General features: G+C 40.9%; 2 protein-coding genes across 6 annotated transcripts in view; one reads left to right on the top strand and one right to left on the bottom strand.

Annotated features, from left to right (window-relative positions):
- Dnah9 (dynein axonemal heavy chain 9) overlaps nt 1-16,732 on the top strand; it is a 334,407-nt gene that overhangs the window by 312,783 nt on the left and 4,892 nt on the right. For 4 of the 5 annotated variants that reach the window (XM_015504497.2, XM_048798093.1, XM_048798094.1 and 1 more), the window contains 2 exons: nt 4,331-4,513; nt 13,048-13,437. In XM_015504497.2, the coding sequence (XP_015359983.1) occupies nt 4,331-4,513; nt 13,048-13,437 (573 nt within the window). Of the gene's footprint in view, nt 1-4,330; nt 4,514-13,047; nt 13,438-14,380; nt 15,873-16,732 lie in introns of those variants that run through there. The other variant, XM_048798092.1, reaches the window with a different exon arrangement.
- The window catches only part of Znf18 (zinc finger protein 18), a 35,000-nt gene continuing 25,075 nt past the window's right edge, over nt 6,808-16,732 (bottom strand). Inside the window, exon 7 of the transcript XR_007345609.1 lies at nt 6,808-6,818. The gene's annotated coding sequence lies outside the window, so the exon portion shown is untranslated. The remainder of the gene's footprint in view (nt 6,819-16,732) is intronic.

Here is a 16,732-nt window from a genome sequence, read left to right on the forward strand (position 1 = left end):
GGGGGGGGGGGGGCGGTGTGTGTGTAGGGGAGTTAGGGAGAAGGCAACCCTATCAGCTACTATCTCCAGCTCAATCTGGAATTGTCTCTCTAGGACACAGTGAGTTCAATTGATGACTGTGCCTGAGACACTGCTTCCCTCCTGATGACTCTCTTGAGCAGATGGATGTGCTACTAATCAGGAGGGGTCAGCTTGGGCTGCCATAACAAAACACCACTGGGTGGCTTAAAGAACAGAAATTTATTTTCTCATTCATCTAGAGACTAGAAATCTAAAATCAAGGCATAGGTAGGGCTGACTTCTCCAGAGGCCTCTCTTCTTGACAGGCAGATAGCCACTTCCTTGCTATGTCCTCACATGAACTTTATGCTTAAGCCTTAGGTTTCTCTATTTTTGTGTCCATATTTTCTCTTCTTATAGGGCACCAGTGAGACTTGGGCTTACCTTAATGGCCTCATTTTAACTTAAACACCTCTTTAAATCCCCTATCTTCAAATACAGTCAGTCATGATCTGTGATACTGGGAATTAGGACTTCAACATGTAAATGAGGGGCGGGGCGGGGACAATACAGCCCATAGCACCAATTGGATATATGACTTTCTTTTCTTCCTCAGGGATGAGGTAGCCCTCAAATCCCTCCAATACTGGATTCCTTTAGGCTTAGCAACTAGCTAGTAATTGAGCGCAAAGTAAAGTAGGTTCTCTTCTCCCTTTTACTGAACTGTATCTCAGATGGCTGAAATATTTTAATGTGAAACATAAAAATCTAAAAAGCACTGGAAACATCTCAGGAGAATGCTTTTTATGATCTTTCAAAGAGGAAGACACTTTGCAACTTAAAAAAAAAACAACTCAGAAAAAGATTGGCAAATTTGATGGCTTGAAAACTTTAAAACATCTGCAAAGCAAAAATCATCATGAACAAAGTCAAAGCCAAACTATGAGAGCCCATTTACAGCCCAGATATGGGGCATTGAGCAGATTTTCGTAATATAGGAAATTCTTACTTATGGAAAAAGAACCCGAGAGAAGAAGGGAGGAAGAAGATGAGCATCAGGAAAGTTCGCATGACAAATACAAACAGCCAATAAAAATTGCAAAATATTCTCAGCATTCATATCTAGAAGAAGTAAAGTGAAATATTATTTTTCACCTAATCGTAAGGGTTTTAAATTATGATAATATTCAGTAGTGAGTGCATAAAAAATAAGTACTCTTATCTCTGTTGATGGAAGTTTAATTTATAGTATAATTTGACAATAATTTATCCAAATTTAAAATGTTCATATTTTTATTCATGAGTCTATCTCTAAGAAATCATCCAGAGGAAACACTCAAAACTGCATGGGTTTTATGAAGTATTTATATTTATTTATTGCATAATTGTTTATAGCAGTAGAAATAGTAAACAAACCAAATATCTACCAGTAGGGAAATGACTTATAAATTTGGGGATGTTTAAATAGTACACACTGTTAAAAAGTCCATTTGTAATAACAAGGGATTGTGTCCAAGACTTTCTATAAGGTAGAAAAAGCAAGCTGAAAGGGTGCATAATAGGATTCTATTAGTGGGAGGGAGAGAAAAGCAGGGAAGGGTGGGGGCAGAGAGAGAAAGAGAGAAGAGGCTCAGACATGATGGATGGATAGATGAATGGATAATTGATAAGTAAAATGGTGGGTAGATGGATGGATAGATGACTGGGAGATAGAGTTATGTGCATTGAAAGATATCTGCAGAAATAAAAACAAAACAAAACCTTTTTTCACAGTGTTGTCCCCTTTGGGGGAAGAGTTAAGATTGTGGGAGCGGTTTGCTTCTAATATCATATGTATCTGCAATGTTTAGGTTTTTCTGGTATGTATCTATTACTTTTCTGAAAAGAAAAAAAGCAGCTGAACACAGTGGCACACACTTGTAATCCCAGTGACTCAGAGGCTGAGGCAGGAGGATCATAAATTTGAGACCAGCCTTGGCTGGTCTTATCTCAAAATTAAAAATAAATAAAAAGGGCTGGAGATGTATCTCGGTGGTAGAGAATGCCTAGGTTCAATTACACACACACACACACACACACACACACATTTTTTAAAAAAAGCAAAACCATTTGCTCCTGGAAACCAAGAAGATTGGAGCCCACTCCTCCTATCTGAATGGGGCCGGGAGTTCCCTGAGCAAGTGAGTCCCGTATTTGTCTGTAACCTGTTCACTTCCCTATCCACCCTCTCGCTTTCCTGACCGCCAAACTTTTCACAGCCTGATCAGAGATGGGATGAAACTCTGTGTCCCCAAATTCAATGTATTTTGCAAAAATACCTCCTGACTGTGTTTTTCAACTCTGTGAATAAAATCCAAATGGCAGCTCACTGACAGAGGGTTGTTTCTTCAAATTCAACTCAAGACAGAAATATGATATACTGTTAGCCGTTTATCTTCCACTCTGGCAGTCACTTTGTGGTACCATTAAAATTCCATTCCTGTCTTTGCTGTGACAGCACTAGACCCTTTCGTGACGGGGTGATGGGTTTTTAGTTTCTTTTTTCCCAACATCAGCTCCTTTCCTGGAGAATGTATTGTATGTTAACCACACAAGGCAAGGGGGAAATTAATCATTCTTTACATTTATGTAGTTCTTTATAGCTTTCAGATGCTGCCACATCCATCAGCTTATTTGATTCGATCTTTGCATCAACCCTGGGAGTTGGGAAATCAGGGCTGATTGAGAGATTCTTAGAAATTTTTATGGATGAAGAACTTGAAGTCTAAGTGACTTGCATCTATGCCTATGAGTCATGCTTACGGGTGCTGTATCACCCCAGTCAGGGCTCTTTTGTTGTGAGGAACAGACACTGATCTAACTGAATTAGGCAAGAAATGGTTCAGTATATCAAAAAAAATTAACCTAAGAAAGAACAAAGACCATGATGGCTTTAAGGTCCCAGGGAGAAAGCAGAGTGCCTTTCAAGGAACAGGCCTTTCAAGGAACCTCCATCCTCCCTCCCAATGGATCCATGGATGCCGGGTTTCATATTTTTTTTGCTCTTGGGAAAGATAATCTGACTGGCCTAATTTGAATCAGGAGAGGCTGGGCCCAGTGACTGTCTTCCAGAACAATGGGGAAGAGGTCATTTCTCAAAGGAAATAGGGACCTGCTCCTAGAAGAAGTGGACCAAGAAGATAAAAACAGCAGAGTCCACAGCAGGCATATGGAGTTTGGCTCTCTTGGGACTCCAGGAAGAGCTGGTGCTCACTCACATGCTCTCTCCCGCCCTCTCCCTACATCCCAATCTGCTGGCCATATGGCCTATTATGTCTGCACTTGTTTCATTTTTCTGTCTTTGCTGACAGACCTCCCGGGCTTACTCATTTGCTCCAAAATGGCAGACTCAGCCTCCAAGTGCTTGCCCCCAAATAACCCACAATCTCTGCACCTCAATTCCAATTTTCCAGAAGACAGACCCTGGTTGTTCTAACTCCCTTGGTCTAATTAGCTGACAGTTTGTATGGGGAGAGAAATTGTGGGTAGAAGAGAAGGTTTACATGATAGATGACGGTGCCTCTTCAAGGATAGAAACCACAGTATCACCAAACTGAAACAGAGAACGGAGTGTGTGTGTGTGTGTGTACGTGCATGTGTGACTCCTCAGTCTCTATGGGGATTTGATTTAGGATCACCCCCCAAGGATGCCAAATTCCACAATGCTCAAGTCCCTTATGTAAAATAGCATAGTGGGGCAGGTCATATAATCTATGCACATCTTCTTGTATTCTTTATATCATCCCTAGATCACCTGTAAGACCTAATATAATTTAAATGCTATGTAAATAATTGTTATACTATATTGTTTGAAGAGTAATGACAAGGACAAATCTGTACATGGTCAGTACAAATGCAATTTACACACACACACACACACACACACACACACATATACATATGCACATTCATCACTGCTGCTCACATCACTTCAGCGTCACATGACCCACAAGGGCCATCCTAGGTCAAAGTCTACTTACAGCTTACTAGTTTTGTTCCCGTAGCTAACTGGGTCAGCCTCTGAGTTTTTCAACCCCAGTTGTTAAGAGAATCATCTGTGTTAGTTTTTTCAAGCTGGTCATACAAATCACAGAGAGCTGGCAAGCTAAGGAGAGGTGCTCCTGGAATCAGTCCTCAATCCCTGACCTAATTGACCTTTGCAAGCACACAAGAGGCGGAAGGCAGCAGGTGATGGGTGGTTGACCTCTCTGGCGCCATATTGCAGGAAGATGGAGTCCTTCTGGAAAATCAGAGTACCCTTCTTAATCGTGTGTTTTCTGCCGTGGGGCAGGTCAAGGTCCTTCTGGAAGAAATACTGGAACGGGTGACAGATGAGTTTAACATCCCAGAACTGATGGCCAAAGTGGAGGAGCGCACTCCCTACATTGTAGTTGCCTTCCAGGAGTGTGAGCGGATGAACCTCCTCACCAGAGAGATTCAGCGCTCACTGAGGGAGCTGGACCTTGGCTTAAAGGTGAGTGAGATCTACAGGGGGAGAGGCATGGCTAGAGAACACATCTTTCCCCACAGGGGAAAAAAAAAAAAAAGCAACATGAGGGAACCTAGGAACCAGAAGGCATTTGTTCTAGAGCAACCTAAATGCCCAAAAGATGTAAGTCCAGAAACCAAAACCTGACCATGAAGTTGTCTGGAAGAACAAGATACTGCCCATGCTCTGACATTTCTCTTGAGCAAAGAAAGTCTACTATCTTCTAGAAATGACTTAGGCAAGTTTACTTTATTCACTGCGAGGTGATGTCAAGTATCTAGCCTGGAGCCTGTTGTGACTGTTCACCTGGATGACAGGTAAATGGGAGATCTTGCCACCTTTGAGGAACTGAGGAAGGTGAGTGTGGTCCATTTACACTGGCACGTTTATTAAAAGAATTGTAATCTGGGTCTGGGGCAGTAGCTCAATGGCAGATCACTTGCCTATCGTGTATGAGGCCCTGGATTCAACCCCCCATGTCATAAAAAAATAATAACTGTAATCCCAAACAGAGGGAAAGTAAGAACCTAGTTTTGTAGCTGATGATAAAAGCTCACACGAGCCCTGGAGGTCTGGGTGTGGAACTGCTGGTGGCTTCGTGTATGGCTCTTGGAGTTGTGGCCCCATGTATGTAGGAAGAACAGTTGTCAACTTTTCACATATAGACATATAAAAATTAGGAAACAAACTACAAAATCTAGATTACTAGGGTTTTTTTTTTTTAAAGAAACCTTTTAATTTTCTCTTTCCCCCAATATGGGTGTAGAAAAATGAGAATAAAGATGAGAAAAGAATGGGTTGTTGAAGACCCACAGAGTTTGCCAGTGTTTCCAAATCCTGTACCGGCTTATAATCAAATGAAATACAAGATGCCACTTAACAATCTCAAATGTAAATAAGGATTTTGCCTGTCATGCGTCTCCGTTACTGTGGTAAGCAGGTGCCGCAGTCTGGCTGGGCACAAATCACGAGCCACTGAAGCAGGAACAAACTTTATTTTTAAACTGCAGGAAAACACTTCACACAGCTCCCGGGGAATCCTCCCGAACGCCACGAGGCTTCTCCAGAAACCCCCAGCCGGAAATATCTCTCTCGGAAATCCCTCCTCCTGCACTTCCCCAACCAATGGGAACTCTCGGGGAATCCCCGGAAATCCCCACGAGAACTCCAAAATAGTGCGAGAACTCCAAAATAGTGCGAGAACTCAAAAGTTGTGGCAGAGGCGGATAGTAATGCCTCGCCTGTCAATCAATACTGTTGGCAAAATGCCAGGGACCATACAGACTCGGCCGTGGCTCTCAGCAAGCAGGTATATATTAGCAATCATCTTCAGAAGTTTTGCTGCAATCTTAGCTTATTGAATCGGTGCAATTGGATGCAGTCTATTTAGCCATTTAACTTTCGATTCATTCACATGCATTTTTCTTCTGTGAGTCTTTGCTGTGACTCTGTGTCATGAATCACAGAGCATGGCTGGGCAAAGATGGAGGGGCAAGGGGTGGAGTCCAGTTCAAGCTATGTTGACGGAGGAGCTCTTCAGGCAAGTCTCAGGAGTCTGAAAGTGGAGCCTCACCTTCCAGAAGGACAGTCTTGGGGAAACAATCAAATGGATTATAATACATGGCAGAATTAATTAAATGTCACATAGAGAGAAGCCAGAGAAGAAAGGCGAAACAGGTGTGTGAGATAAGGCAAGGCCCCCATAGAAGTGGTATGGAGGAAGCTTTGGAAGAAAGATAAATTAAGACAGGTGACAACAAGAGAAGGGGGCTTCAGAGGCACAAAGCAGAGGAGCCCAGAATCTGTCCTAAGAGGCAAATGGCTCACTTCTGTGGCTTGTATTCCCTTTCACTTGGGGAGTGATATCTTAAATGGAGACAAGGACAGGGTTGACAACTATTTTTCATTATTCAAATGTTTAATGGCATCAGACTATTTCTATGCCTCGGTGATTGATTTCCTCTGCTGATCGACAAAAAAAAAAAAAAAAATCGCTTCTAAATAAGTAAAGATGTTCAAAGATGTTCAGACGTGAAGTCTGACTTGCTGATGCCAGAATCTGTTCTGGTCTTCACTCCCACACACTGCATTGACTTAATAGTTCAGGTCTGGGAGGGACGGTTGTCTTGCTTGCTTTGGCTCTTTAATCATCACCTATTAGCTGCCCTGGTCCATGTGCCTTTGGTCATCTGGCCCTCTCCCACAAAGATGCACGACTGCTGTCAACCTTAGTTTACAAGCCAGACGGAAAGTGGTGGGACCCTTACCATTTCTATTTCCTTCCAATCTCCTCACGTCCCCGTGTCTTATACTAATGAAAGCTTGTTGCAAAGAACATCTTCCGAGGGGATGGTGGTTCACCCCTGTAATCCCAGAGACTCAGGAGGCTGAGGCAGGAGAACCACAAGTTCAAGACCAGCCTCAGAAATTTAATGAGACCCTAACTCAAATTTTAAAATAAAATAAAAAGGACTGGGGATCTGGGGATGTAGCTCAGTAGTAAAGTACCCCAGGGTTCAATCCCCAGTACCAAATAAATAAATAAATAAATAACCATCTACAATCTCATTTCCCTAGGGAAGAAAGAATTGAAGGGAGTTGATCCTTAGGACAGGGTGTAGCATGGAGCCCCTCAAGGAGGGAGCTGTTCTGGGCATTGCTGTCCTGTCCCTGGTTTCTGTAGACTGAATGCTACTGCATGGCTGTGAGCCCAGGGCAGCAGCTGCTTGAGATGCCCAGAGGAACTCTTTCCAAATGGGGGTTTCCTACCCCTCACCCCTAGAGACTTGAATCCTTAGGTTTGGACTGTAGCCTATGAATCAGAACTTCTAACAAGCTCCCTGGCTTAAAGGAGTGAAAGTCTACAGGAAAAAATAAGGTTTGGGGTTCTTTTTTTCTGTATTATACCAAAGAAATATCATGAAAGCATTTATTTTTAGGGATGAATAAGTAGTTAAGGTCTCAGCCAGACAGCCTTCATCATAGCCAGGAAAAGGTGCCACGGACCCTGTAGTTCTCCCAGTTTCCCTTGCCACATGAAAATAAAGGAAGAATGTCACAGCACCCTGAATGTAGCATCTTCTTCAAAGTCCAGCGTTTTAAGTTTTCTTTCTGTGGCCTCAACCCATGAGCAGGTAATGCGGATGTTAATTGGTATTACCTAGATCCAGACCAGAGGAGTTTAGGAAACTTATGATTGAGTGTATGCAAGCAGGTTTCTTTACTGTAGTGTAGTTTGAGCCTTTAAGATGGGTCCATATATTCAGGTTTTGGCCACAGAATCTTCCTATCCACCCACCCTTGCCTCCACAGATCTGTCAACCTTTCTGGAAACTAATTTCTTTTTCTGAGACACCTTTCAGGATGTAATGGCCTGGGGTTTGTGGGCATATTCCTCTCCTCCACGGGAGGGGAGCCTGGTATATTTAGTGAACTGGGGTGGGGGTGGGGTTCTCTCTTGCTTTTTTTCAACTACTTCTTTACTTTTGCTCAAGGTCATGAAAATTCCTGAGTTCAGAAACCTAACTTTAAGATGGATGATTTCTTCTTTTTCTAAATCATTTCTACATCCCCCATTAAACTGGGGAAACCAAAGAGACAGTACATTCTTGAAGTTTCCACCACTTGCACATTCAATTAGTAAGTGCAAAATCACTGTCGGAATAAATTATAATCTTATTATAAGCAGATGTGAGAAATTTTTAAGAAAGCCAAGTCACACATTTTATGTTCCTTTGCAATCAAAATGAGTTTAGATTTCTGAAGGGTGTTAAAAATTAAGTGTTGTATTACATTCTTTGTAAATTAGATCTTATTTTTTAGAGCAGTTTTAAGTTCCCAGCAAAATTGAGCAGAAGATACAGAGATTTCTCATGTGCCCCCTGCCCCTTCCCCACTAGCAACAGCCCCCACCACAGTGATACATTCACTGCAATTGAGGAACTACATTACCACATTGTTATCAGCCATTATCCATAGTTCACATTAGGATTCACTCTTGGTGTACTTTCTATGGATTTGTACAAATAAATAATGACATATATCATATGTATCAAACCACCATCATAGTATCAAACAGGGTATTTTCACTGCTCTAAAAGCCCTCTGCATTGCATGCATTTTAATCTTTTCTAAGCACATCATTTCTTCTTGCAACAAAACACAAGAGTTTACATGGCTTCACTGAGTCATGGTAACACAGACTCAGTGTCAATTTAGCCCCCGGAGATAATCAAAAACAATGGACATCTCTGTATGATAAGCACATGAATGGCAGCTGGCAGTGTCCAGGGACCCATTTGACTTCTGTGTTTGTCCCACTTTGGCAGAGTTGTCAAAGACTGGGGCATTTTCTTTATATCCCTTCCAGTGCTGCGAGCAGTCTAGGACCTGACACACTATGAGTCCTGTTGGGTCATGTTATAGAACAACTCCAGGGTGAGGTCCTTTATTCTCCCTCGATTCACGTGACAGATGACACTCATACATACAACATACTTTCATAGATGCGCTTCAATCTAATAATACCCAAAATGATTTTGTAGAAAATCATTTGTAGAAAAGCAAACTTGATAGCATTATTTATATTGCTGTATTGTTTGTAAAAATATTTCATAACCATGGACATATACTGGCTACTGAAAACTTTTAAAGGAAAAAATCAATATGGCCTATATTTTATTAACTCCTTTGTACTTTGTTTTTTGTAATAAATCATGACTTTTGTATATATATTTTCACCAGATTGGCAAGCGAACAGTGATTTTATGTGTACAAAAACATTTTTATTAAACACAGGCCTGGCAAAAACATACATAATACAGTTCACATGACCAACAGAAACAGTCTTTCTGTCGGAGAAAGTGTTGTCCTGTAAAGCTTCTGAACAGTCTGTGCTAATAAGGTCACATGTGGCTAGAGCATAAAAATGTAGCTAATGGGACTTGGGAACAAAAATTTAATTTATTTGCATTTAAATAGCCAGATGTGGCTAGTGGCTGTCATATCAGACATGGTAGGCCTGAAACATTTTTATTTGGGCACTGCAGTGTATGGCCAAGAACAGTGGGTAAGGGCTTGCCTTGTATCAGGTGGTTTTCCCATAAAGAACAGCCCCCCATCCAGCTTCCAAAGGGGAACATTAGTCCTCTTTCCTAAAATGGCTTGTAGCTCTTAAAGGTCTTTGTGTGTGTGCGTGCATGTGCTGTGTGTGTGTGGTGCTGGGGATGGAACCCAGGGTTTTGAATGTGCCTGACAAGCATTCTGTCACTGAGCTACACCCCCACCCATTCAAGGTCATTTTTTAAGTCCACCACAGTTACTTTCCCCACTAAATCTGCTGGTTCTCTTCCTCAAGGTTGTCTTATCATGGGCTTCTGTAAGAAAATAACAAAGTTTGCTTTATATAGCCACAGTAATTAGGACTATATGGTACTGGTGGAGGGAGAGATCATCAAATAAAGGAGTTATGGGCTTGGGGTGTAATTCAGTGGTAGAGCACATGCCTAGTCCTGTATGAAGACCTGGATTCAATCCCCAGCAATGCTAACAAAACAGGAAGGAGGAGTGGGGAAAGAAGGAAGAAGAGGAGGAGGAGAATAAGAAGAAAATGGAAAAAAAAAAGTAGAGAGAACACTTCCCAACCAATTTTATGAGAACAGAATTGAGTTGATTTCAAAATCAAAGTCATTATGAGAAAGGAAAATGACAGATTGACATTCCTCATAGACACAAATGCAAAAATTCTTAGCCAAATGTTAATAATTCAAATCACACAATATAAGAAAAGGATTATACAGTGTGACCAAATGGGATTATCCCAGGAATGCAAGGTTGGTTTTAACATTAAGAAGAAATCAGTCCAAGAAGTTCACCCTATTAGTGTACTATATGAAAAAATATGTGATCATCTTTATACATGCAGAAAAGGCATTTGACAAAATTTAACATCCAGTTGTTAAACATCAGAAAAACAGATAAAAGAGGTCATTTCCTTAACTTGAAGAACACCTAATAAATTATTGTATTTAATGGTGAAAGTCCATTAAATGCTCTCTCTCTAAGTCTGTGAACAAATCAAAGATGTCCACCATCATTACTTTTGTTCACCATTATAATGAAGGTCCTCAGGTAGTACGAGGATAGGAGTCTCATGAAACAAAAAGTATGATCATCATTGATATTTTTTTCTTTTCACTAATCTTTACACTTAATATTATTTTATTAAATAATTGGATATTTGAAGGAAAACTTAAATTCATTTATAAATTATAACAATAAGTTATCACATAACTCCAGACAAGAGAAAGACCATACTGTCTCAGAAGTCTCATGTGGGTTCAAGTAGACAAGAAATAAATTACATCCTCTTTTCAGATGCAGAGATTCCACATAGTGAGAAAAATATTTTTCTATTTTAACATAATAGTATTCATTTTAGCAGATCCTTCAGGAAATCTACCAGAAGAAACCTGTTCACCTAATTTGAATGTAGTTAAAAGTAATAACTTTGGTGGTAGATGTGGTACCCTCGTACTTCCTATTGAGCCTTGATGTGACCTCAGACTCCTTCACTGCTCTGGTCAGCCACCCCAATAAATCTAAGTAGGCACAGGGGTGAAACCTATTTTCTATTACTGTTAATAGAGTCCTCTTACTTGAAAGGTAATATATCTGTGATTCAGGCTGTATTCACTCATTTAGACTGACCCGTCTAGCACTGATATAATTAAGGATGTCTGTATTTCCTTTAAAATGTTAAGGGATTTTTACTTTAAAAGAGTTCAGCCATTAGAATCTACAGTGTAAAAAGAGTATGTGTAAACCGTGAGCACACACCTGTAATCCCAGCCACTCAGGAAGCTGAGTCAGGATGATCAAAATCTTGAAGCCACCCTGGGCAACCTAGAAAGACCCTCTCTCAAAATAAAGGTCTGGGGATGTAGCTCAATGGTATAGCACTTGCCTAACATGCACAAGGCCATGGATGCCATCACCAGTAACAGAAAATAAGAAAAAAAAATTATGTGTAAAAACTATCTATGTGAAGATCATAAAGAATCTATTAGTTTAATCTACATCCTATTAATCAGGAATCTCTGGATATCATTCAAGTCACTGAAAGGCATTCATCATGAGGTAGGTGCACTTAACATTTCTTAACAGTTCCAAAAGTTAAGGGAAAGATTTGGATCCAGAATTCTACAGTGCAAGTCACAAGCAAGTGCAAGGGCAAATCAAGACCCCAAGGGAGAGGGTTTGCACACAGAGGCTGGCACTCTGCACTTAAGACAGAGTGAGCCAGACCCTGCAGGGTACCCTTATAATGTACAGCAACCTGGAAATCACTGCATTAGAAATGGGGCCTTCGGGATGAAGAAGGAGGAGGGGAGAGCGTGGGGAAGTACTGGGGAGCAAAATCTAGCAAACTATGCTACGTGTATGTACAAATATACCACAATTAAACCCGTTTATATATGGTGATAATGCACTAATTAAAATAATAAAAATAATGATGGGAGATCAGTAGAGTAGAACAAGTTGATCTAGGGCAGAGAAGAAAGGGGAAGGTATTGGGGAAGAAGACAGCAAATTGGGCTATGTGCATAATAACCCAATGGTTATGAATATATCGTAATGAATCCCACTATTATGTATAACTATAATACACCAATTAAATTTTAAAAACAATAGAAAGGAAAATTTAAAAATGAGGTGGGGTCTTCAAGAAATTGCCAGAACCAATTTGCAAGAAATTTGACAGAACCAATATTGCAAAGTTTAATTTAAAGATGTTTTTTGATGTAAACCTTTCTTTACAAATTCCATCTAGCAGTTGAAAGAGGATCCCCTTAAAGTTGACTATATATCCATCACCCTGATCTATTGGATTACATAGGTCTTTGTAGGCTTTGGCTTCTGTATTTCTTCCCTTTATTTGTGGGGGGCAGGGAAGATACTGGGGATTGAATTCAGGGACCCAGGGCTCTTGACCACTGAACCACATCCCCAGGCCTATTTTATATTTTATTTAAAGACAGGGTCTCACTGAGTTGCTTAGCATCTCACTTTTGCTGAGGCTGGCTTTGAACTTGAGATCCTCCTGCCTCAGCCTCCCCAGTTGCTGGGATCACAAGCGTGTGCCACTGAATCTGTTGGCTTCTGTGTTTCTGAGTTGCAAGCAGAAGCCTGGAGGGCTGCAGGAAAGTCAAGCTTTGGAGTAGGGTTGGAGCACATGTCACTCACAGATGGTTTAAGGTCCACTGTGGGAATAGGTCGTGTTTTCCAAAACACTATCAGCAGACAGTTGAGACTATCATCGCTGGAGCAGGGAATGTTTTTAAGGACCACACTCTGTGACACAGACTTTGCAAAGAATACTGGACAGGACAGTCCTTGTGGCATCCACCGCTGGTGACACCTCCCATTGCCTGGGTGGGCAAGCCAGAGGAATCTGAGGCAGATTGTTTCCAAGGACCTCCTGTCCCCTTACTCTTTCCCCTCTCACTCTCTCACTTCAGGGGGAGCTGACCATGACCGGCGACATGGAAAACTTACAGAACGCCCTGTACCTAGATATGGTGCCAGAGCCCTGGGCCAGGCGAGCCTACCCTTCCACAGCCGGCCTGGCAGCCTGGTTTCTAGATCTCCTCAACAGAATCAAGGAGCTGGAGATGTGGACAGGTGACTTTGCAATGCCCTCCACTGTGTGGCTGACAGGCTTCTTCAATCCCCAGTCCTTCCTGACTGCCATCATGCAGTCCATGGCTCGTAAGAATGAGTGGCCACTGGACCAGATGGCCCTGCAGTGTGATGTGACAAAGAAGAACAGAGAGGAGTTCCGGAGTCCTCCTCGGGAAGGGGCCTACATTCACGGCCTCTTCATGGAAGGTGCCGGCTGGGACACACAGGTAAGACCTGGGACGAGCCAAGGAGTCTTCTCTGGTGGGCTGATTAAGTAAATGTTGCCTCCCATAAAGTCTGACTACTCAAGGAGATGCCCCTGAATCTTCCTACCTAGATAACATTTCTTTCTTGGAGGTCATTTTTACTCAGTCAAGGGTAGTGGAGAGAACATAGACTTTGCAGATGGAGTAGAACAGAGCGGCTGTAAGCGAGCACTCTGAGCCAGACTGGCTCACTCTGAAAATCATCACCACCATTTATTAACTCTGTGATCTCAAGTGTCGTTTTACCTCCTAAGATCTCAGTGTACTCAACTTCTAAATGGGAAAGTAGAGACACTGAAAATCGAAGATTCTTGAAAGACGCCTGGCACATCGACTGTGCTGAAAAGTGCTAGGGACAGGCATCTCTGCTGCCATGTGATCTCAGGATATTATTTAACCTCTCTGGTCCCACCTTCCTCATCTATGAGCTCTAGATAGGCAGGAATTCCTTCTGCCTTTTATATTGTTCTACATCAGCAAAGAAGAGCCCATAGATGTCATCTAAAGTGAATTAAAAAAAAAATCTTCACTGAAAGCTAATAAAAATTAGCCAAGTCACCATAGATTGGAGATGTTTAGTCACAGTCAAGAAACTGGCAAACAGGCACAGAGGGCTGAAGTAACAAAATGAGCAAAGGATAACTCTAAAGCAAGTTTACACTTGGTATACACATGATCTAGAAAGTCTACCTAGTGCCGTATCCCACTCAGTGGATGACACTAAACTATTCCCAGAAGACCATACTAATCTAACCATGCAAAACTGTTAAAAGATCTTGAATATCACAGGAAGCTCTATGAATATGCATATGAAAATGTATAGGGTTCAATGGTGTCCCTCCAAAATTGACATCACCCAGAAGAAAAATGAAAGCTTATTTATTTAGAAATAGGGTCTTTGCAGATGTAAGATGAAACCATACTGGATAACCACAGACCCTAAGTCGAATGACTGGATCCTTCAAGAAGTCCATGAGGAGACATTAAAGAAAATGCCTTATGAATACAGCAGCAGAGGTGAGTGTGATGTGGGTGCCAAAGAATGCCAAGGATCACCAGCAGTCACCAGATACTAGAAGTTTCTCCCTCAGAGCCTCCAGACGGACCACCCTGTCTACTCCTTAAGACCTCCAGCCTCCCAAACTGTGAGAAAGCAAGTTTGTTTATTTTAAGCCACCAAAGCTCATATGGCAATTTGTTAGACCAGTCCTAGGAAAACAATGAGAGAGCCAACAGAAAGGACAGTAAAGTAAAACAGTGTTCAAACAGCCCACATTTTAAGAGGGTTTCTCTCTCCATCTGAACCTTTGTAGAAGTCTGTCCATTGAGATCTCATACAGATTTTACTAGGTGCACGGTGGCCCAGGGCACTGAGCTAGAATCCCCAAGAACACCAAAATGAGACAAGTACAAAAAGGGAAACAGGAAAGAAGCCCAGAAGGAAGGACAGTAACACTCTGGAAGAGTAAAAAGTATGTCAATTCTAATCACTAACCTCTCATTTTTTCATACCTTATGGTAAATTATAATTTTCCAAAAATCAACATCTGTCCCCCATTAACTCTTATTTTCAAGTGTTCTATCCCAGAAAGATGTCAGCAAAAATGAAAGTCAGTTTCAGGATATAGCTCAGTGTACAGCAAGCCCTTGTCTAGCAAGTGTCAGGCCCTGGGTTCGATCCTCACTACCATACATACAGAAAAAAAAAAAAATGGAAGAGTCAGGAAGTCTCCAAAAATTTTCCCTTCCATAAAACAGTATTAACAAAAAATAAATAAAATGAACTTTTATCAAAACTCTGGAAACTAACCAAAGGCTTTCAGCAATCCAAAGAGTTATTCAAGAAAAAATAGCTGAATGCCAGTGAGAAACTTTGTAGCCATTTCTTTTCTTTGGTGCATGTGTGTATGTGTGTGTCTGTGTCACGAGTGTGTGTGTGTCTGTGTCAGGGGTACTATTTCTGAAACCCAGGGCCTCAAACAAGCTAGGCAAATGCTCTGTTGCTGAGCAACATCCCCAGCCCTTTTTATTTTGAGACAGAGACCCAAAAAGTTCCCAACCAGGCCTCAAACTTAGAATCCCCCTGCCTCAGCTTCCCAAGTAGCTGGGGTTATAGGCCTGTGCCACTGTGCATGACAGCAGAAGAGAAAATCAGCTCATTGCTTACCATTCTCATCTCTCATTCTCATCAATGAGATAAATAACTGACTTCTCATCAGAAACCATGAGTCCCAGAAGGCAGAGGGATTATTACATAGTCAAAGAGCTAAAAGAAAAGATAGTCAAGAATTCTATGCACAGCAAAACAAAAATGAAGAAATAAGACATTTCCAGGATAGAGGAGAGAGAAATAGGAATTTGTCACTATTTACAAGAAATACTAGAGGGAAATAGAGTACAGGGAGGGAACAGGGGAAAGAGAAGGGAAGGGAAAGGGAATCTGGGGACTGAATTAGAACAAATTATATTCCATGATTTTATAATTATGTCAAAATGAATCTTATTGTTCTGTATAACTGAAAAAGAACCAGTTAATAAAAGGAAAAAATAAATATTAAAGGGAATCCTTCAGGTTGAAACAAAAGAATACTACCTGAAGAAAAAAGTATAAGTGTATGAATGCACTTTTAATTTATAACCTTTATTTTTCTCCTGAGTTAAAGGACAACTGTATAAGGCAATAGTTATAAATCTGTGTTGATAGGCATAAAATACATATATAAATAAATATGTGATTTAAATGATGAAAACAACCCAGAGGGAGGGAATGAAGCAAGGATTTATATACTATTGAAATTAAGTTGGAATTAATCTGAGGTATACTGTTATATGTTGAATGTTTATTATAATCCCCAAGGCAACCACTGTGAAATAATTTTTAAAACATAAGAGAATTAAAATAGTGAATTAGAAGATATCTATGAACCTGAAAGAAGTCTAATGGAAGAATTGAGGAATAAAAGCAAATACTTAAGTCTTATTTGATCAGTAATTACATTAAATATAAATGGACTAATCTTATAATGAAAAGGCAGAATGAAATTTATTTGTTCCTTTTAGTTACACATGACAGTAGAATGCCTTTTGGCATATCATACATACTTCCCATTCTTGTGGTTGTACATGATGTTGAATTACACTGGTAGGGTATTCATATGTGAACATAACCAAAGTTATGTCCGATTCATTCTACTATATTTCCCATTCACATTTTCCCCATCCCCTCCCCCCGTCTGGCATATCCCTAACTCCTCCC

Source organism: Marmota marmota, unplaced genomic scaffold (assembly GCF_001458135.2).
Source record: "Marmota marmota marmota unplaced genomic scaffold, marMar, whole genome shotgun sequence".
In the NCBI taxonomy this organism is placed as follows: domain Eukaryota; kingdom Metazoa; phylum Chordata; class Mammalia; order Rodentia; family Sciuridae; genus Marmota; species Marmota marmota.